Source organism: Echiichthys vipera (assembly GCF_963691815.1).
Source record: "Echiichthys vipera genome assembly, chromosome: 14".
In the NCBI taxonomy this organism is placed as follows: Eukaryota; Metazoa; Chordata; class Actinopteri; order Perciformes; family Trachinidae; genus Echiichthys; species Echiichthys vipera.
This window is the reverse complement of record NC_139839.1, coordinates 20218941-20241405: the sequence shown is the minus strand read 5'-3', so window position 1 is coordinate 20241405 and position 22465 is coordinate 20218941. Positions and strand designations below refer to the sequence as shown.

The following is a 22465-nucleotide window of genomic DNA, read 5'->3' as shown; positions in this document are numbered from 1 at the left end:
CAGTAAAACACAACTGTTATAGTTTCTGCTGGGAGCTTTCAACACACTCAGAATTGATTGTGCTTTGGGATGAGGATTTGGAAGTTAGAGCCAGCTCTGCTAAGTGAAACATTAGTTTTAGTGTCCCTGACGCCAGGCATGGGAGTTTTGATTGCAGCAATATTACACAAGCTGTCTATTGAAGTTGTGCCTAAATGTTTTATCTCGCGCACGTACAGCCGTCACTCTTAATGTAATGACAGTGTCATCTTGTTCACTCTGTTCCCCTGCCATCCCTCTGCTCACTTCTCTCCGCCCTGATCCTCCCATCTCCAAACTTCCTTCTCATCTCTCTGCTTTGCATTTGTGGGGACAAGTAATGAGCGGCGTCCCTGCTCTGATTGGAGGATGTATGATGTATTAGGTGGGATGAAAGCATACATAGCTCAAAGGACAATGGAATGGGAGAGAGGGGGGGGGGGGGGTGCAAAAGAAGAGATACTGAAATGTTTTGACAAGCAGCTTTGAAAGAGAGAGGATGGGGAGTGCTGAAGATGCTTGCATGTAACAATGGGAGTAGGTCACAGTTTCACTGATGTCTCAACCCTGGCACACTTCCTTTGGGAAATAGTCCTACAGATCTCATCCCTGCATCATCTGCCACTCTCTTGCTCCCCGTGCCAGTCTGAGGAAGACAGGCAGATTGCGCAGTGCCCTCGCAGGTCCCTCCCTGGGGAATGTATGTAAGGGCATGGGTGAAGTTGAGCAAAGGCAGAGCTCCCAGGCGGCCTCCCCGTCCTCTGGAGGCTCTGTCATGAATTGCTTCTTCATCCATGTTTCATCTCCCTTTATTTAAGTTGCAGTGTAGGAGTCTGGTCAATTCACTGATCAGACTTTAATTCAGGGGACCATGCTGTTGAGTAGAAGCGAAGTGCTGAGCCCACGACTTAGATTTCCTCAACGCAGAGAGTGCTTTGTGTAATGGGGGGGTTCTAGTGATATCTGGGAGCTCCTGTAAATATTCTATCTGTTTCTTAAATGAACGCAAAGTAGGCTGTAGGGACTCCACTCATGAAACATTCAATCTCTCTATTCACCCTCCATCCGCTGCTTCACCAGCACACAGCTCCCTTGATTATATATCTTTTATTTAGTGGGAGACAGACTAACTCTCTCACTTGACTTCATTCTCTGATGGCCCCAGCTCATGCTAAAAATACCACTGGTAGCAAGCCAGTGGACTGGACCTTAGCTTAAGTTATACATGTATTTTATTCATCAGCTAGTTGAGTCACTACTACAACATTTAAGATTCATTGTTTGTTATGCATTCCCAGTGATAGGTAAATTAGTCCAAAAGCGTACCTTGGGCAATTCGCTAATTAACTAAGAAATCCTCATTGAATACCGAAAGCCTCAACTCTCTTTCTCCTGTGTGAATATTTTCTCTCCTCTACAGATAAATCTCTAACTTCTAACATGAAATACACAACAAAAAGAGCTGTATATTTTTCGTACTACTGTTAAGTCTTCCTTCTATTATGGTAATGATGTTCGACATCAATCGTCATCTGTTCTGCATCTGGTAAAACTCCCTAAAGATGTTACACTGATGCCCAATAGGCCTCTCAAGTAACTTTGATTTTTACATGCTTTTGTAATTCATGTACTGAAAATGAAGTAGCGGAACGATATTACATATAACCATACCTTACACTGACACTGTAGGAGTTCACAAGTCTTTGTTTCTAATCCAATTTGACACTGCCTGATAGTATGATATGAGGGAGCCGATCCCAGCTAGAGCCGATCCCAGCTGACATCGGGCGTGAGGCGCGGTACGCCCTGGACAGGATTAACCCGTGCATGTCTTTGGACTGTGGGAGGAAACCGGAGAACCCATGGAGAACCCACGCAGAACCCACGCAGACACGGGGGGAACATGCAAACTTCACAGTGCTAACCACCACACCACCGTGCCGACCTACAAATTGCAATGCAAACCATCCAATTAAACTTTTAGATATTACATATTACACATGTTCTAACTTCGGCCGAACCAGACTGGAGGAACCGGTATACAGGTTTTAATTACTCTTATCTTATCCTTTTTTTAACTTTTCACAAAACAATCAGCATAATAATCGACGAAAACAACTCTCTTTAACAGGGCATAACATAAGGCACACAACAATTTGTGACACAAAGACAGTTTGTAACACTATAAGTGTTCATTTACAAAACACAGCTGAACAACATGTTATTATATTCTATGTACTCATGACAGTGGAATAAGCCACCACAAACATATAAGAAGGCCCAGTCATGCAAAAAAGACCTGATATACCATGAAACCACCAGAATCTTAAAGAATACTGTGATGCAAATTTTTGGTCATACTGCCCAGCCAGGCACTCCTCTGTGGTTGGCGTCTTGAAACTCTGACATATTTTGACTAACCTTTTCCTTTTGCAGATTCTGTAAATCAGTAAATGTCATTTCTGCTCTCAACCTCTGGCGCTGGCATCTGTCTAATACGATGCTGTTTTCCTGTGCTTCCTTGCAGAGCCACAGCTGAAAGGCATTGTTACTCGGCTATACAGCCAACATGGATACTACCTGCAGATGCAGCCTGACGGCACCATGGACAGCACAAGGGATGAAAGCAGCTCATTTTGTGAGTGTGTGTTTTTCTGTCAGACTGAATACAACGATGGATAGCTTAACAGCTCCCCAAATGTGCAGCCATACAATCTTGATCACCCTCTGGTGGCAGTATAGTTCATGAACCCTGCCTTTGGCATGGGCCAAACTAAAAAATCAAAGTACTGATGTTTGTTTTGTTGCTTTTAAAATAGGGTGGGACATCATGATTGACACCTGTGATTGACTCACGACTGGTCACATGGGTTTACGGGCTGGACTTTGATACCATCCAATAACTAGCGTCTGGTTGCAAAACTAAAACATGGCAGCGCCCGTATCTTGGACATTTTGGCTTTTGCACAGTGAGAGGAAGTAGGGATGCGTCATCCAACTTTATATCATTGACATAGTCTCCGTGACATCACCCATAGATTTCCCAAAGGGCGAAAATCAAGCTCAAAGAGGGTGGCTCCCAGTCACCCTCGCCATCGCCATCTTGGTAGTGTCACGACTACACCTTCACCCGGCAAATCCAAAAATGGACAAAGAGGTGTAACTGAGGGACGCCTGGTTTCAAGCTCCCAGCTAGCGAAGGCTAACAAGCTAGGCTAACAAGCTTGCTAGACTCCTTTGCTGGGGAGGAAAGCGGAGGGCAGCAGCCTGGAGACAGGGTTGCTTACTGCATGTATAATTTACAATTCAGGCAGTGCAAACCTCAACACCGGGGGTCACAGCAGTGTTGGGTCTAACCTGATTCAGGGCAGTCTGGTATCAGGAATCCGACCCCGGTGCTGCGGTTCTCACCAGAAGTTGAGCTCCTACTGCGGCTAACTGAAAGTCTCCCCCCGGTCAGTTGCCACCACCAATAGATTCTCATTCTTGGGGAAACACTGCACTTAATACATGTCAAATGAACAATTTGAAGCAAATCAATTCACCTGTATTTAGAATGGGCTGACATATGTGTGCATAAGACTGCTGGATTAATACTGTATATAATAATTACAATAATAATAATTATTATTATTATTAAAGATAGTGTGACTTGTTGCTGCTAATGGAGGGTCTCTGTAGATCATGAACAAGTTATAGAGTGTGGTCTTGACCTACTCTATAAGTAAAGTGTCTTGATATAACTTTTGTTATGATTTTGCACCACAAATTGAATTGGATTGTATTGAATATCTGCAATGAAATAATGATAATGATCCCTAATGCCCCACACCGCTATTGTAAATGTATGGTTTTGATAGACGTCCCCGGGGGACTGACATTTATGTAACCTAGATATCGACATTGTGTGTGACATTATTTTGAAAGTTACTTATGAGACACAATATTACTTACTCACAAAAAAAATGGAGCACAAACTTCTTGAAGGGTACTTTAGTCCAATTAAATGCACAGAAAGCTAAATTATTAGTCCGATATTTGAAAGAAAAATTCCACAAAAGGCACTAACAGTGCACCAACACCACAGTTTGTGGTTTCTGTCTATAGTCTACATGTCTGCTTGTGGTTGCGTCATGTAATTATAAACAAATTATTCACAGAGGAACTGGGTAGAAGCCATACTGTACTAACCAATCATGTATCAAGTATGGAACATCTCATATCCTCATCAGGAGCCAAATCTTAAACTATGGCAAAGTTAATGCTAAATTTAACACACTAAGCTAAACAGAACCACAGTAGCTGTCACGCTGTGCTATAATGTGGCTGAAGAGTGTGTCTGAAGAGTCATGGCAAATGTTTTTGTCAGCTTGCTCCAAATTTGTACTGTTATTTTTGTCGTTAAATAGGAAGAAACGTCTTGTCAAACTGCTTCACTTTGGTAATTTAATGAGTCGTTGCTCATATGAAGAAATGATTGACATATGTGCTTGTCAATCACAGATACTGATTCTGCTTGGATCTGAAACTCAGTATTTGAAGTTTTTAAACTCTCTGAGTTTGAAGTGCTTTTAAGTGACATACTACCATCGTTGAGATGATATGAATGTTCATCCTGACCTTTAGAAATCCAATTGTGGTTTTCAGATCAGAAACTATGCAGCCAGTGTTCCCTTCCTACTATCATTTCTTTTTATTTGCCTATTTGACCTTCAAGACTCTGACGTGCCCTTTTTTAGACTCTAGCACAATTTTCAAATTGTAGTTATTCCACATCCTACATTATTTCTTGATGAGTTAAGTTGTTTTACTGTGAACGGGTTAAACCCAGGTACTGTATCTACATCTCTAAGCTCCATTTGGTGTGGCAAAGCATCTTCATTATCATCCAGTTTTAGAGGCAGTGTAAAGAATAGTGACTACGGCTGGGTATTGGTACTTTACTTTTAACAGGAACCAGAACAGAGACAGGGACAAGTTAAATAAAGTTGCTAATTGCCGACACGGGTTTCCCGTCTCTTAGATCTTTACAGTACAGTGATGTATCATGTATCATGGTATCAGAGGTTATGATTATTGTGAACCATTGGTATAATGCTAGCAAACAAACTTCTACCTGCCTTGGAGGTTTCATATACATCTTCATTGACAGTGTGAGCACTCAGGTCATAACTTCACGATTGAGCACATAAATCGTGATCATTGGCTTTACATCCAAGATTATTTACTTGTACTGTACAAGTTGGAATTAAATAACATTTCCAAAATCGTAAAGTGTATACCCGGCTTGAGACATTTTCGATACAGTCTTCCCGTAAATGAAAATCTTGTCCTTCCCTCGAAAGTTTGTTTTCTTGCGATTTGGGCAAACGCATGATAGGAAAGTCATGAATATCTCCACTCGCAAACCTTGAATTCTTTGCAAAATTAGTAGCTCTGATTGCACGTGCTCACTCGGCAGCTACAGATTTTGGGAAGTTGACAGGGTAAACTACTGTTGGATCTCTGAACCAGCTGATCCGGACATTTACATACTCACATAAAGCTCTGCCGGGTAAATGTGTGAAAGGGGCTACAGTGTTGAGTTTGAATAAACAGAATTCTGAGTCACAGCATTTGGATTTAAGAAAGATAGCCTGCAGCAGTGAGAGTGCAGCCATTCAGCCTAATACAATGAAGAAATTTCACAATCCCTCTGACTTTCTCTTTTCTCTCTTTTGTTGTGCCCTATCCCTCCTATTTTATTCCCCAATTCAGCACAGTTCAACTTAATTCCGGTGGGACTGCGGATTGTGGCAATCCAGGGGGCAAAGACAGGATTATACCTTGCCATGAATAGTGAAGGATACGTCTATACCTCGGTAAGTAATGCCCTACAGATCAGTTGTGTACATAAAAGAAACTAATTTTCATTTAATCACGTATCTCAACTACCATATTATAAAAAAATACAGTATTTTGCAGTGACACATCTCAGTGAAAATCCAATTATGATTGCTCTGGCTTTGGATTTTAATGCCAGTCTTCATGTTGGGATATAAGCTCCATGTCTTGCTGTGCATAGTCCTAATACATGCACAATAGAGAAGCTATTTCCTGTCCACATAACAGACATGAAAGTCAAGATGGAAATTAGGGCTTTATTGACGGCCGTTTTGGATTTTAAGGTTCAGCTGTCAGATGGTCTTCTTGTTAGTTTTGATTCTCTCTCATTTCAGGATAATCTGGATGATGACTGTCATAAACTACTAACATATGTTAAATAGTATGTGATAAAGTATATACAGTATATAATGGATGTGTGCTGTCAATCTCATGATTAAGCCAAAAGCTGTAATTCTGGTGAAAACTGGTCCCAGTGTGCTGTCTAATCAATACCTTGGGCAGCGCTTGTAGCATAGCTTTAGCATGATAGTATGGCCCAAAAACTTAGGATCATGTAAAACCATTCAAATTTCTAAAAAAAACAAACACTGAAAGCCATCTCGGCGGCAGGTGGAGCGTTCAGGGTGGGCAGTTTTATTAGCACTCTGAACAGAGTTAGTGTCAGCTTAAGAATGTATACTCTGTCTTGTCAGTGTTAAAACCATGGATAGGTAAAAAAAAAAAAAAAAGTAGTTTTATATATATATTTATATATATATATATATATATATATGTATGTGTGCATATATATTTACATACATACATACGTATATACACATAAGTGTGTGTGTGTGTGTGTGTGTGTGTGTGTGTGTATGCTGGTATTGCTGGCATTGCTGGTATTGATCTCAACTCACTGCCTACAGACAGGCAGACAGACAGGTATTTCCATAGACACAGTACAGATGGCATCTCCAGGAACACATTTTGCACGATATATATCACAGTAATAACACTGCCCCTCTATAAATATGTTTTATAGATTCTCTTAACTGGTGCGTTGGTTCTAACAGAGCCCCTAATTAGCCTGCATCAGAGTTTGGTGCCTGCCTCTGTGAACAGAGAGAAACAGGGATTCCCTCAGCACAATAGCTGTACTGCATCTCACACTGACCTCTTTCAGATAATTCCACTCTCTCATACACACACACACAGTTACATGAATGAGTTGGTATAGTGCCTGCACAACAGAGCAGCTGTCATGCATGTTTGATTTTATGACGCATATTGTTCTCTATAGTGCATCTGATGTTCTAAATTGCTGGTGTAGGAGGGAGTGCAGGTGGCATGATATGTCCCTTTATACATATGTGTGCTCTAAGAGCATGTTCATAATTGCTTTTACATGTAAAAGTGTGCCAAGAGAGTGCGTGACACAGACGAGGAATGTTTTCATTTAAGATGAATACGTTCACCACTGTCACTCTCCAAGGAGCCAAGGTGACTGACAGAGTGACTAGTCATTGCTTCCAGCCATTTTCTCATCTTCTTACATATACTGCCACATCTTCTGCTTAATTGAGGTAATGATGTTGTTTTCCCCCTGAAAAACGGGCCGTTTTCCCTTTAATCCCTCTCTCATGCCCCTGCACACATATTGTGGTCAGGTTGTAGGACCAGACTCTATAATAAGCAGACAACGTCCACTGCTGTCTTGCTTTATACATAAATCTCAGCCTCACTAGCTGTAGGTGACAACAGAAAATGGCTGATCCTGATATAAAAATAGAGCTTGGTTCCTTCCTGCCCCATTTTATAATCTATGTGCTCTGGAAAACTCCTCATAGACAGAGAGTAAGAGAGAGAAAGAGAAAAGGGCTTGCGTTGAAGGAGACTGTCTCACAGAAGCAATTTTTGTGCCAATGAAAATTTAGACACAGGCTTTTCCTCTTATGTAAATATTTTTGCCTCCACACAGGTGTTTTTTTACAATTTAGATTTCTAAAAGGTCCCCAGGAAATACAGATGGAAATGAGCCTGTCTAGTTACTAAATCAGATACAAAACATCTTTTCCTTGTGTGAAGTTTTTCTATACATGGTCCCTGACAAATGTATTAAACTTTAGTCGTTGGTCGGAAAAGGGAGGAAGATAAAGCAAGAGAAAGAGCGTGAGACCTATTGATGAAAAGCTATGTCCTTTCTATCTTTTGCATGGCAGGATTGCATTGAGATGCAGGACAACACCAGCAGCAGTGAGATAGCATCGCTTTTATCACAGGACAGGATAAAATGTGGACAATAGAAAAAAGGTAGCAGAGAGGGTAATTGGCCAGAGCAAGAGAAAAGAGATGAAGTGCAGAAATGCAGTGATAAGGACAGACATTTTGCCAGGCAGCCAATTAAGAGCACTTAGGGAAAGCAAAACCTATTCTTTCTGATTGGGTCATGATATACCTCATACCGGTGCTCTCCTTCCAAAATTCTCTCAGGGATATGTGCAAAGGATACTGCCACATGACATCTCAATTATCAGGTATTAATGGACAAGGGGAAGCCCAGATCCGCATTCACTCTTTTAGCAATCAAACGTTTTTCACAAGCCATAATTCGGTTTTGACTTAATACCTGGAACAACCATTTCCATCTCACAATATTCTTAGGCATTGGAAACATTGTTCAATACTCCACTAAACAGGACGAACCTTAGATAGGACCTGGCAATGGGATGCATTTCTAGTCTGTTAAGCTCAAAGAACCCTTTGGCTCAGCTATGCGCAAGAAAGGCTCAACGTTATGTTAGCAAGATTCAAAGTCAGTAACACTGCATACAGTTTGCTAAATAAAATGGTACAGTATGTTTAACAACTAGTCTAGCAAGCTATTCAGCTATGTCATTTTCCCCAAATCAATATAAAGATTTTTACAAACAAATGACGCGTCTGTAGATTCAGAGGGGTTCACAGGATGAGGCGCTGAAGGGCTACACTTCTTGTTGTAAATAAGATGTTAGCGTGTTAACGTGTCGCAATAAATCCTAAATAGAGGCTTTGACTGCATCCCTGTTGGTATGGTTACTCAAATTAGATACAGGCTAGGACTGTGTAGCTTGTGCATCCATTTAGAACAGCCAAATCAGAGTCGAGCATTCACACAGACCATGGTGTAACAGAATGTAGTCCTTGAGGTTTGCCAAGATGAAAAATACGGTGGTGATGATGATGATGATGATGATACACAATCAAATACCCCTTTTTGTGTCCCAACTTACTTAATTTAATTAAAAATCAGGGGGGTTTCTGATAAAGGCTGCAGCCGGTCACCACAGTCACTGAGGGTCCAAGAGGGAAAGTCATCCACCACTCCTCTCTCCTCTCCTCTGTCAGTCAACACTGCAGAGGCATAAGTCCCTGTGCAATATCATCCACTCTGCATCATGCTTACCTCTATGGGCTATCATAAAGCATTAATGACAGACCATACATGTGTTATGCTAGACAGTATTAACTGTCAGGCTCATCCTATGTAAACCCCCTCTTAATAAGCATGTCTATGCCCTATTGACTTATGTAACGTGGCGTGTCATAGTGGATCTACATCTGGTGTGACATAAACATCAGCAACATGCACTGCCGGTGGCATTGAGTACACTCACAAACACACAGACTATGTACATGTGTCTAGTGTTTACGTAACAGAGGATTGTTGTGAATGAGCTTTACATTTTATGTTGTTATGTGAGTGGGTTGCTGCAGAAGTAATGCAGTACTATGGACAAATGGTGGGATTATTGCAGCTGGTCGGATTTCACAGCTTCCCATAGATTACCCTGGGAGCCGATGGGACAGTCAATAGATGCAGGAAGCCGGTATTACACTGTGACCCCTGCTGTCTAAATGGGGGACTGCAAATTATTGCACATCAGAAATGCTCAAACATGTTTTGAATTCCAGATGTAGAGCTACATTTGCAGAGGCATTAGTTCTGATTTTATGCTTGTGCATGCATGATGAAATGAGAGTAAACAAGATATTAAATATTATTCATGGAATCAGTATCTTTTTACTTTCATTCCTGTTCTTGTATCCTTATTAAATGCAGGGGGAAATGTTAGTCAGGTTGAAAGAACTCTGCCCTTTGGGTGTGTATTATTAGTACTTCACTGTCCTTATTTGGTGGTGAGTGCAATCCCAGTGTACGGTGGCATAGAGAGTTAAGCCTCCTGAAGCAGGTAGAATAGATGTAATCAGACACAAGGGATGGGGAGGGAGGTGGTGTGTGTGGGTGGGGGGGTCGGGATGCTGCTCTGCATCATAAAAGGTTCTTCCCATCTTGGGTATTCTCAGCACGGATGCTACATATTACCTTTCTCGTCTGCTTTCATTTAAATTCATTTTTGGCTTGAGACACATGGAGGGGAAGCTACCCAAGTCTCTCAATGAGTCACGAATAAGAAAAAAGGTTTTTATTTCATTTCTAATCCGAGCACCCTACCATTTAGATGGAAATATTCCCTCATCACTCTTACAAATGTGCAGCCCTCAACACATCCTCAACAATTATTCATCTGCGAAGGTAAATCTGGTGGTTTGAGTGATATCTTCAGTAGGTACAGTTAGGTGGTCTCTGCATCTCTGCTGAGGTTTCGAGGTTATCTCAAGGTGAGTTTCAGAAATGGGGATAATTACAGCAACATATTTGTATCAGTTAGGGAGAAGGCATATTGGCCCTTGTTGGAGGCTATCGTGAAAAATCACTTTAAAGGCCTGTCAGGACTTTTTTTTTTTTTTACATGGTCTTGTCTGCTTTATCAGTGTAATAGTTTTTTCTCCAGACAATCGGAGATTACTTAAATGAAATACAGAATATGTGGGTTCTGTCATTAGGCTAATTTAAATGAATTTAATTTAGGTAATTATAGGATGATTTGGAAGAGGGGTTATCACTGGTGTCATTCCAGAGGTTGAGCTGAAGGGTATTTTGTTGGAGTGATGGGTTCTCTTTCCAGAGGGACACGAGTGTCAGATCATGAGGTGCTGGCGACTAAAGCCCTTGTCAGCCCAGCAGTTCCTGCTTTGGTCCTAAGGGAGATGCAAAGAAGCAAGTCTCTCTCTTCTTAATCTCCTCTATTACCCAGCAACCCCTCTGTCCTCTCCGATCTTCTGCTCTCTTTCCTGTCTCTCCTACCTTTCTCCTTCTCTCTCCCGCACTTCCCACCCCTCTTGCTCTCTGGCCTGATTAATAATGAATGAAGCAGATCATCTATCGATCCCATCCTCTTTGTGTTAGCACAGCAGAAGATATCAAACCTGTCAGAGGATCTTAAAATAGCTCTGTGATGTGGTGGTGCTGGTAGTGGGAGAGTATGTTGAGTTAAGAGTAGGAGCTTGTTCTTTTACAGTGTTAAGAAGACATTGGTTAAAAAGGGCATAAACTGTGGTGGAGCAGCAGGACAGAAGTGGACAGAGAAAGTGCATCAAGTCCTGAATTGCCTTCTCAGCTAAAGGATGATGCCTCCCTGTGAAGGACAAAGGTGATGATGTGTGATAAGTGTGAAACTAGAGGTCTCTTATACCTTCTCAATCTACTTTTGGCCCTTTATTAAAGCTCATGTATGCCAAGTTTGGCCCTCTTCTGTCGTCCTGAGTCTCAGAGAAATTCTCCACTCAGCCATTTCTGCCCTGCTACTCTCACTTAATCAATCCAGCAGATTGGCTTTGCTCTCTGACAGGGGAAGGACCCTGTCGAGACCCTGATGGAGACTAAGAGAGATGTATATCTGTCGCTATTGGTTAATATCACCTGTCAACATTTTGCAGGGTTCAGTAGTCCTTATGTTGACAATGGAGAGGGAGGGGGAAGTGCTGCTAGAACATGATCATTTACAATGACTATACTGTTGGATTTGATCCATGTTGCTAATTTGATTTTGTAATGTCTAGTCCAATTTAGCCATTCATAGACAATTGACAGTAAATCAGAGAAGCCTATATTAATCATCTTTTGGGAGACTGAAGGGAGATGAATTTTACTATTGTTTCTACACAACCAAATCTCTTTAAGTATTAAAGCAATTCTTACCTTTCTGGCATTTTTACACTTTTCTTTTGTAATCTTAAAATGCTCGTAATAAGACTATGGGCCCACTAAAATGTGAAATAACTCCACTTAAAAATCATCAATATTGAATTCTCATATATTTCTGATAAAAGCCTGACCAAGCATTTTATTCGGTTCGAATAAAAGTATTTCCTATGTTGCCCCGTTTTCTTTCGCGCTGCTCATGCTGCGTTCAAGTGCTATGTGAAGTCTGAAGCTTCAGACACCCAACTGGGCACAGTGCAAGTGAATTCGGGGGGGTGGGGGGCGGTGGACCTACTCCGAATTTGCTAGTACGAGGTTCCATTTTGACAGCCATTCCAGTGCACTTTTTGCCTAGATGGAGGTTTAAAATTTCACACTTCCCATTGCAGTAGAATGCAGCATTTCTCTCAGCGCAGGTGTCGGGGGAGGGCAGAGGTCAGGAAGGGGGAAGAGGCTGGGACTATGGAGGGAATCACTGTGAGACATGCAAGAATGGTAAGAATTGCTTTAATTAAAGTCACTAAAGCCCCTTTAACTGCAGGAACTCTGCCCAGGGACTAGGAACCTTTCGAGGTTATTGCATTTCGAACGCAGGGACCAGGGTCATTATTTTACCCCCCAAATAGTCCCTGCTTCAGGGGTAGTACTTTTTGGAAGGGCAGGGTGTGGTTTCCAGGGATGACTGTTGCTGAAGTACTCAATATCAATTTACCATTTTAGGTCAAAGGGAGAACATTTGTTTGACAGCATTAAATGCAAAGTTAGGCCTCTTATTAAGCAGTTAATACTACGCAGCAGTAAATGTTGTTGCAGTGAGAAAAAAACCTAAGGTATTTCCCGATATGTTTTTTAAATGAAACGGACAAGCACACTGAACTACAGACTGCTGGGTTTATACCCCTGCAATGCCTGCGAACACCAGCAGCCCTCAGGGACTCAAAGTCACGGGAGCCTTGAGTCAAAATAAACAGAACGATAACTTTTTGACACTCCAAACCGAGACCACTTATAGGACATCATGACACATACTGCATGTTACATAGCATATACATGTAGATATGATTGCAGACACAAACTATCATTCCAAATACTGTTATTTTTTGAGAAACAAGCTAAAAATGTCCGAAAGACCAAAACATATAATCTAGGATGTTGTTCATCATACTGTAGGCAAGTTTGTTTTCTGAACTTAAGATGCCTTTGAAGCAGTCACTGCAGTTTGATGTCAGAATGAGTCATTTATATGTACAGCATGTAGATTGAATTTGTTATTGTACTGGTGTAGGTGTGAGTGTTTTAGTGCTTTTCATCTTCTCTCTCCCATTGGGGATGTGTTATGTTTAGCAGTGATGTTAATGCTTTTTCTATCCGTATAGTAGGAATTCTTGCCTTGCTATTCCCAAAGGTCCAGGATGTACATGCTTTCAAAGAAACACAAGTCCAGATATAATTCCATCCATCCTTTCCCTTAGGAAATAGTCACATAATTAATGTATTTCACATGTTTTTTTTCCAAGTGTGTGCTGACATGCACTGGAGCTCACGTTCAAAGACTCATAAATATGCTACAGTTTTCTCGTGATGTTTGCACATACTTTTCTTCTCCTCCTTCACGTGTTTAAATGAACGTGCATGTCTCCCTTCCCCTTTTCCATATTTCTTTCAGGAGCACTTCACTCCGGAGTGTAAGTTCAAGGAGAGTGTGTTTGAGAACTACTACGTTACATACTCCTCCATGCTCTATCGCCAGACCCAGTCTGGCCGCTCCTGGTATATCGGTATCAACCGTGATGGCCAGGTCATGAAGGGCAACCGGGTGAAGAAGACTAAAGGAGCTGCCCACTTCCTGCCTAAAGTTATAGAGGGTTTGTGTCCTTTGTATCACTTTAGCACAATTTAAACTAGCTTCTCAGTTATTAATCACCTCCTTTATTAGTAACCAACTTCTTCTATCTTTGTCTCACAGTTGCGATGTATAAGGAGCCATCGCTTCATGAGCTCGCCGCTGAACCAGTGAGTCCTCCTCGAAAGACAGTGAAGACGTCAGATTCGCCTTCACTAAAGAATGGACGGAAAGATGCTCCCAAGGCTGATGCCTCATAGCACAGGAGACTGAGGGTGGGACGAGGGGCAGAGGTGACACTGGGAATAGAGCCGCCCATTATGCACTAAGGGTGGCTGAGGGAATGTCCCTCGCTGGCCTCCATATTACAGAAGTGCACTACGTGATGCTGAGGGACAAAAGAGTCAGCAGTCCATCAGCAACCAGGAAGGCTTTAAAAGGGGAGTCCCCCCCTCACCTGTCACCACAGAAAGGAAGCCCAGGGCCTGAGCAAGAACTACTACCGCCTCCCCCTCACACTGATTGTCTTTCTCTGCCCCCCTATGACTTCCCAATGCACAGTCTCCTTCATTTCTCTGTCATGCTCAAGATTATTTGGGACAATTTCATCTTTTCTCATAGGCCTACCAACAGTCTGCTCTATTGTACTGTATGTTCACCACTCACAGATTTCCAGCGCTGACTCGGCATCATAATCCTTACCCATGGGCCCCCCTCTTGAGCCCTAAAGTTGGTGACAGTGTGGCTCAGAGAGCTTTCCACCCACCATCTGCCAACCAGCTAAGCTAATCACCAAGGTCAACTAAAGCTCAAAGTGAGATGAAACGGCTCACAGAGGAAATATATCTACAGGGATCCTGGGTCAGGTCAGGTCAGCTGAGCAAGATGAGGGAGTGTGGACAAAATAAGAGCTATATTTAAAGAGGAGTGTATGACATTTAAACTAATAGCAATTAGTTTAGTTATTTATTTTTTATTTGATTATTTCAACCAATCCTGTGATAAAAAAAAAAAGTGGAATCCCTGACAGCCCAGATGGAAATAGACATAGGTGAAAAGATGATTAAGATTATAATAATGTTCAAAACATAGTAAGGAAGTGATGATATTGTTAAAAATGATGGTGATGCTTATGATATATGTCAAAATCAAGATTTCAGAATTTCAGAAGACGTGCATGATAGAAAATGTATGAAACTCACAAGAAAGGCATTTAAGTGTCATATAAAAATACAATAAATCCACAATTCTTCCTGGGAAGACGAGCCATAAGCTAGAAAAACTCTTAAACACCTGAGCAATATTTGTACCAACAAGCCAGAGGATCATTCTCAGTGAAGAAGAAGAAAAAAAACTAATGTGAATGAGTGAGAGCGAGTCCTCTTTCCAGACTACCGTCTTTACCAAGTGACCACTTAATATTGCACTAGCTCGTTTAATGATACAAATGAACAACTGGGTGATGTTTTAAATCCATGGTGGATCTGAACCTGAAAAAAAGAAGCTGTAGTGTATACTTCACTCGGCATCTGCTGTCAGCATAAAGTCAGGTTTGAAGCTGGACATCAAAGCTGGAGGAGCCTCTGAGCTGGAGCACTTGTTATTCTGAGGATGTCTGGCAGCTTATCCACTCACTAGCTTTATCAAATCACCTTGGAAGAGTCACCCTCAAAAATGTAGTTCTCTGAGTGAATGTCTTGGTGTGATTGTGTTTTTAACCCCTGTGTGGATGTCCTCTACAGTATAGATGCACTGTGTGTGAATGAGTACTAGCACAGAGGACAGATAAGAGATACTGTGGGTAACCTCTACCATGTCCTTCAGACAGGGCGCAACATTGTGTCTTTGATACGTCTGTGTCTGTGAGTAGGTGATACTTGGGGGAACATCCGTCTTGCGTACTATTTTCGCTGACTTTAGAGAGTCACATACATTTTAAAAACAGCAGGGAAGTGAATTCCTAGGCAATCTTATGGGAACCAAACCCACAGAAGGTACTTCATTAATCTAATATTTTCATCAGGTGCAATCAACTAATGTTTTGGTTTGTGCTGGATCTCTCTATCAGATAACATTTTTTTTAAATATGCAATGACTTGGTAGAAATTGAGGCTTCTGAATGGGAACTTCCAGGGTATTGTCATGTCACTGCTCCCTGCTGTTGGGTGCTGTCTGCCCTGGTAACTCACTAAGGGGGGAAAAAATGCCACCATGTTCAGTCAAAGTGAATTTCCATGGATAACAACAACAAACACAGATGCAGCAGTAAGTCCCTTGTTATGTCAGGAAAGCTGTGAGATGTGGAAGGCAAGCTGTAAAAATACTCATTATATGGTCGCTAAAAATCACAGATAATCTCTAGGAGGTTCAAAGCATTGGGATGGGGTCTAATTTTAATGGCAAGATAATGTGAAGACGGGTTACAGAATGTGAAACGGAGGCTTTACGAATGTGCTGTATTGATGGTGAGAGTAAGTCTGAAACATTGTGTTGATATTGTAAAGAGGAAGTTATTTAGAAAGAGTGAAGGATTAGCAGGTGTATTCTTGAGAAATGTTGATAAGGAATTTCTACAGTAAAGTAAGCAAAGTTCTTGGCAGGGTTTTATGCGGCATGCGGATATGATAATTAATGTAAGACAAAGAGGCATGTAAGGTACTGTGCGCTATTTGTGACATGGGGTCTATGGAGGAAATGAGTTGGAGAGCTTTGCATTTTTTTCATTAAGTCTTTTTCTGGGCTTTTCCTGAGGGAATATCATTTAGTAAAAAAAATATATATATTTTGTCCTTGTAGCAGATTTTGCATTGTGTACCTACAAGTTTCTATTTTTGACACACCAATGCTCCCTCTGCCTGGGGATTTTGGACCGGCCTAGAATGGTTTCTAACTGTGCAATACTGTATGATATCAAAGTGTGTGTACAGCAGGCAGTGTACAATGCTATAGGCTTATTTTAGCTGTCTGTGCTCATACCATTTTCAATATTTCAGGGAGCTTCTTCGTGCCAGTTCATGTTTCGAAGTTATGCACAAGTCCATTCTATAAAAGAAAAGTATTTGGAGGTGCAAAGCAGTTACTAAGTAACAGCAAGGAAATCTTTTCATGCCAAAAGGAGATATAATGGCTTTTTTTTTATCCTAGTCTATACACTGGGGCTGCAACTTTTAATTACTTCCATTATCAGTCTGCTGATAATTTACTTGATTAATAATTTTGTCAAAAAATGGTAACAAATGCCTGTTATAGTTCCCCATATCTCAGACAGACATCTTTAAATGTCTAATTTTGTCAGTCTGAGTCCAAAGCCCCGTAGATATTCAGTTTACAATTATATAAAACAGAAAAGTATCAAACCATCCCACTCCTGAAGTTGCAACCAGTAAATTTTGGGAGGCACAAAATATGGCCAAAACGATTCATTGATTACCTAAATAGTTGCTGATTCATTTTCTACCTATTAACTAACCAACTTAAATTGTAGAATTAACCCTCGCCATGAATGTCACTACTTTATCATGTTCCAAATCCTCCATAGATTTCTTTCCCAAAAGGCAACCAGTCCTATCTTAATAGTGAAGAATGCCACAGTCGGTTTTCCGACTGTGATACTGCAAGTAGACAGACAGGATAGTGAATGTTGGGTAGTCCGATGTCGAATGTGAAGAACAAAGTAGAATGTAAGACAGGACGCTCTAAAAGAGAACAATAAGTTTTTTACACTGAATGTGAAGTAAAGGATGTCGAGAGTTTCAGAGACAAGCAAGTGCAATGAAGGCAACAGAAGGTAGGATTTTGGTCACAGAGCTATTAAGTGAAACTAGTTGTGCTGTTGAATGTAAAAGTTATGAGCGTAAATGGTCATGTGAGATTGATAGAAAAAGATAGCTATAGAGTAGCAGCTATGTTAAGAGGATCTTTGTCATTGTAGTTTGAAGAAGTCAGAAAGTGTTATGTGAATACATGTATCTTGAAAAGCCAACAGTGAGGTGGTAACATGGAAAATAAAAACACAGATAGCCTGTGGTCCCTCGCATGAGAGATTTAAAGTCGTTCCTACACACATTTCTTTAACCACAGCCTACAGTATCTGCAGCCCATTCACTTTCTTTTCAACACTATGTTTACTGTGTAGGTGTGTCCTTACTTGTGTTTATAGAGTACTGTATGTGGCTGTGTGTGCATCTATGATTAAGAGTAAAGTAAGACCAGACAAAGAGGCAAGGAGAAAACAAAAGGGCATGAGATTGAAACAATGATCGATGGACTCAATAAAACACAAATGAGAGAACAACCACCCTGTGATGGGCGCAAAAGGTTTCCCCAAGGTCTGCTGGAGACAGCAAAATCCATTTGTTCATAACGAACTTAAAGGGCCGCTGTTTGATTTCTATCTGTAAACTCAACAAAGAACCAAGTTTGACGTCAACAGAGGGTGGTTTTCCTCAGAGCCTGTACACTGGGCCAGACAAACCCTTTTCTCTTGTTTTAGACAGTGTGAGCATCAGCAGCCATGCTATCCTTTGAGACACATATCTGCTACGAGTAGGACAGGTGAATAACATAAACCATGTACCTAAACTTGGCCTACTAAAACACTAAGATTATAACAAACAGGGAATCACCCTACTTTATAAGAGTGAGTGGGAATAAAGGCAATAATGAAACTGCAGCTAAGTCATCGCCAATGTTTGAGCAGTGAAGTAGAGATACAAAGCTTTCACTGCAACTGTACAACTGCTACCAACAACCAGGGAAATATTTTGGAACAAGCCTGGCTAACATTTGATTTTAAAGAGCACTGACCCAACAACAAGGCATTTTGATCAAACTGAATGCAGTGTAACAACACCATGTTACGTTACTATAAATGTACAACATGAGACCATTCCGATCTATGCATCTTTTGAGTTTACAGTGTCTGTGTGTAGGATCTTATTATTGTGTTTTTTTAACAAAGTGGCAAAAATGTAGAAAGTTCAAATGATGCTCTGATGCTTTTGTGAATTACTCAGAAATCGTCCGAACGAGCTGACTTAAAAGCTGACCTATCCAACAGAAGCTCATCACTGTCCAAAATCACAGTTCATTCCAAAGTTATATCCTCATATTGTATGATTGCAGTTATTTGCTGTTGATACATTTTCCCAAATACTGCTGCCAACGTGTTCTAACCAATATGCATACTGACATGTGTATCATGCAATTTATCATTTTTTAAGGAAAATATACCGTATGCATAACTAGCTCCCTCTAATGGGAGCAGTTGGTTGCTAAAAGGGAATCCTGTTAATGAGGGGCACGAACAAACAATATGGTTTGTAGTCATAATTTCTAAACACCAAGCCAATCACAATCAAATTTGCTTTACTGTGTTGAGATATAATATATAAACTCACGTTCTCATGCAGATTTTTACAGTATACTGCTTTTATGTTTGATTTCCTACAATTCATGAGGAGGTTCGTTTGCTAACAGCATGCTGGAACATGATGATAACAGGCATAATGCCTTCCATATGCAACAGATCCCTACTTTTGATTGGTGCTTTTATTTATAAAAGCTAAAATGCCACTGCGAGTTACTTATGGTACATGACAATATTCCTTACAGAAGAATTTTATCCAGTAAATACGTAAAAATGAATTTGAAAAACAAATCTCTGCTCAGCAATATAAAATACATTTTTTCAAACAATACAATCCTGTGTGTATTTTTTTTGTTGCAAAACCCAAGTGGGGTTAGAAACTATGGATTATTTTTTTTGGAACCGTTTGTCGCAACTAAAATGCCCAAACCCTGTCAAAAATAAAAGATAAAGTCCTTTAATAAGAGTGAAAATGGATGTGTGCCATGCTCACTGTTCCTAACTATTACATATAAAAGCAAGATACTTCAACAAGGTTGAAACTTGGCTGCAACACTGTGTTTGAATATTCCTAATTAAATAAGCATTCATATTGAAGGGCACAACCTAGAAGCCATTTATTTTGTACTTGTAGCATATTAATGCTGCTGCAGCATTATATTCATCCTGTTGAAGGGAGTGGCCTCTTTGAATGCTAAGGATGTGAAGGATGCAAAATGTTCCTCTTGATCTCTATACAACGTAGCAGCATGCTTCCAGACAACAAAACCTGTCCAGGTGGCTTAAATGTATGGAATGCTGCCAGTTTACATGTATGTAATGTCAATAATACAAGTAGTGTATATCTGATGTACTATGTCAGGTCTATTCTTTTCAGAAATGTACTTAAATAATCGGTGATGATGATTTTTTTTTTAACGTCTCTCAGTTGTTCTACCTTGTCATGTTTTTTTTTTCTAATGCAAACTCCCCAGAAGGAGGGAGAATTGTTGTTTCACTCCAAAATGTTCCTCCCTACTTGATGTGTTTTTGTCTTTTGGTCGGCACTGTTGTATCCACACTGCTGTGTCCCCTGAGTGAAGTTAACCCAAACTGAATCCCACTGTTGTGCGTTTATGAAACATGCAATGTATTCAAGTGAAAACAGCAGGATGACAACTCCTTAAGCCAACATGTGTCCTGTCATGCACAGCAATGACCTCGGTGGTCTCAGAGTTACGGTCACGCAAGTCTTCCAAGAAGTTCCGACAACCTCTCTCTCCCATTCTTATGGTTTATGATTGGTTCGATTCCAATCTTCTTGTCTTCCGAGAAACTGACAATGAAAAAAAAATGAAAAGAACAAAAAAAAAAAGCCATAGATAAAAATGGGCCTCGGCACTGATTTGCCACAGAGAGAAGACTTGAATCCTCAGGCACCAGGGATTTAGACACATGTTGGACTCCTTACAATAAGAGCCAAAGTAAATGGCAGGAACGTACTGGCTCTTTTGACCACTTTGGGAAGCAGCAAACAGGAATGAAGACCAGCAATATGCAATGCGAACTACCAGCCTGTACTCAAGGAAGGGAAACAAATTCAACAGGCTAACAAACTAAAATCAGGATTTGCAGGCAAAAGCGTTCGGTGGTCTGCAATAATAACTGCTAATTGTCTCGACCGACATGGGAATTTTTTGCAAAGCATGCATACGTCACTGTTCTTTGGCTCATTAGGGATGACTCCCTTTCAGTATCTACAGACACAAGCCCTGATCCACTCTCTCTCTCTCCATGTTTGCCATCAGACCTGTGTACATTTCTACAATAACTCCTACATGAATTGAAAGGAGATGTCTTATTCTGGAATATTATCCAATAAAATAACAATATATTTGTATGATTGTAAGCAGTGCCCTTTGATGTTTTGTCTTCTTTTCCCTTTTTCCTTTAAGGACACTCTAAAATGCTGTTTGATCAGGGCTCTGTAGGTTGTCTGCATATTTGCCCTCCCTCTATTTGTACTCAAAGTCACCGAATGAGCTGTACGCTTTTATAAGTCAATGGTCTAGATAATATAACATCACAAAAAAATATAAAGTCAAATACTGAAAGATAATTTGAAGGTTATTACACCTGTGTTGAAGCTATGGCTGCTACAAGAAAGTATGTCATTGTTTGGAAATAAGTAACTGGAGGTTCCAGCTGCAATGGAGATCATAGGTTGGTGGATCCCCATGTCCACAATTGTTCCTGCGTCTGCTATATATGATACCAGATGATATTTTGTTGAGTTGTGGGCTGTTTTGTTCATTTGCCTCATAGTGAAATGCTCTCTGTTAAGCAGTGGTGCTGTGTAACGTTATATGTCTTGGGCTTTGAAAGGTAAGAACAAAGTAATGAAGCTGTAAATTGTTGCTGCTAACAATGTGGAAGGCAAAATAGTTTGCCGTAAAGGCACAACTCAAGCCATTTCCTCTTTCTTTGTGCCGTAAAGCGAGCCTTGAGCCTGGTGGCAGATATAATTGCATAGTGAAAGAGAGGCTTATAGGGAACAAATCTGAATGTTGGTGTTGTCCTTGTTCTATAGTCATTACATTGTGCAATCAACATTTACTTCATGATGATAAGTTAAAAGTGAAAAACTTTCTGTTGCCACATGAACAATCCTTAGTATTTCAGTGAACACTCTATTGTTCACACAGCTCCATCCAGCAAATAATGTATATGATAATCAGTCTAATTCAAATCAACCCTCTGGATTTATAATATCGTAATCTCATACAATGTTTCCAATAATAATAATACAATAAAAGCAAATCACTGAGAGGGCCCATCCAACACCATAACTACATTATATATAGGCTACTTTCAATGTAAAAGCAAGAAATGGGCAATGTAAACCTTAGAATGGCTTTCACACACAACTGTAGCAAAAACCCACAAACATCAGCTTTGCTAAAGTTCACTTCATCTCAAAGTTGGATATAAGAGGTGAGGTTGTGCTCTATAGCCTTCCACAGATGAGGACAGAGGTCTGAGTACCCTCACAGTGGATGCCCTGCAACACTCAACACGGCTATGAAATTCATGTTGCTTCCCACAAAACATATGCAGCATACAGCCTACCTAGATCCAAAAGCACATACAGTAATACTAGAGGACTATGCAAACTTCCACTCATCCACACCTGCATGTGTCAGATTCAATCAGTAAAAGTAAAAATCATCAGCTGCAGAGGAGCATCAAAGGAGGCAGAGAAACTGGCTCTAAGCACATCAAAGAATCCCAAAACAGTTTTTGCCAAGTT

General features: G+C 40.6%; 1 protein-coding gene and 1 long non-coding RNA gene across 2 annotated transcripts in view; one reads left to right on the top strand and one right to left on the bottom strand.

The window, feature by feature from the left end:
• fgf11b (fibroblast growth factor 11b) overlaps positions 1-14068 on the top strand; it is a gene marked incomplete at both ends in the record, with an annotated part of 35273 nt that extends 21205 nt beyond the window's left edge. Inside the window, 4 exons of the mRNA XM_083927410.1 lie at positions 2546-2656; positions 5776-5879; positions 13632-13830; positions 13932-14068. Coding sequence (XP_083783536.1) covers positions 2546-2656; positions 5776-5879; positions 13632-13830; positions 13932-14068 — 551 coding nt within the window. The remainder of the gene's footprint in view (positions 1-2545; positions 2657-5775; positions 5880-13631; positions 13831-13931) is intronic.
• LOC310956965 overlaps positions 1-22465 on the bottom strand; it is a 62250-nt gene that overhangs the window by 35113 nt on the left and 4672 nt on the right. The gene's annotated exons all lie outside the window — the stretch shown is intronic.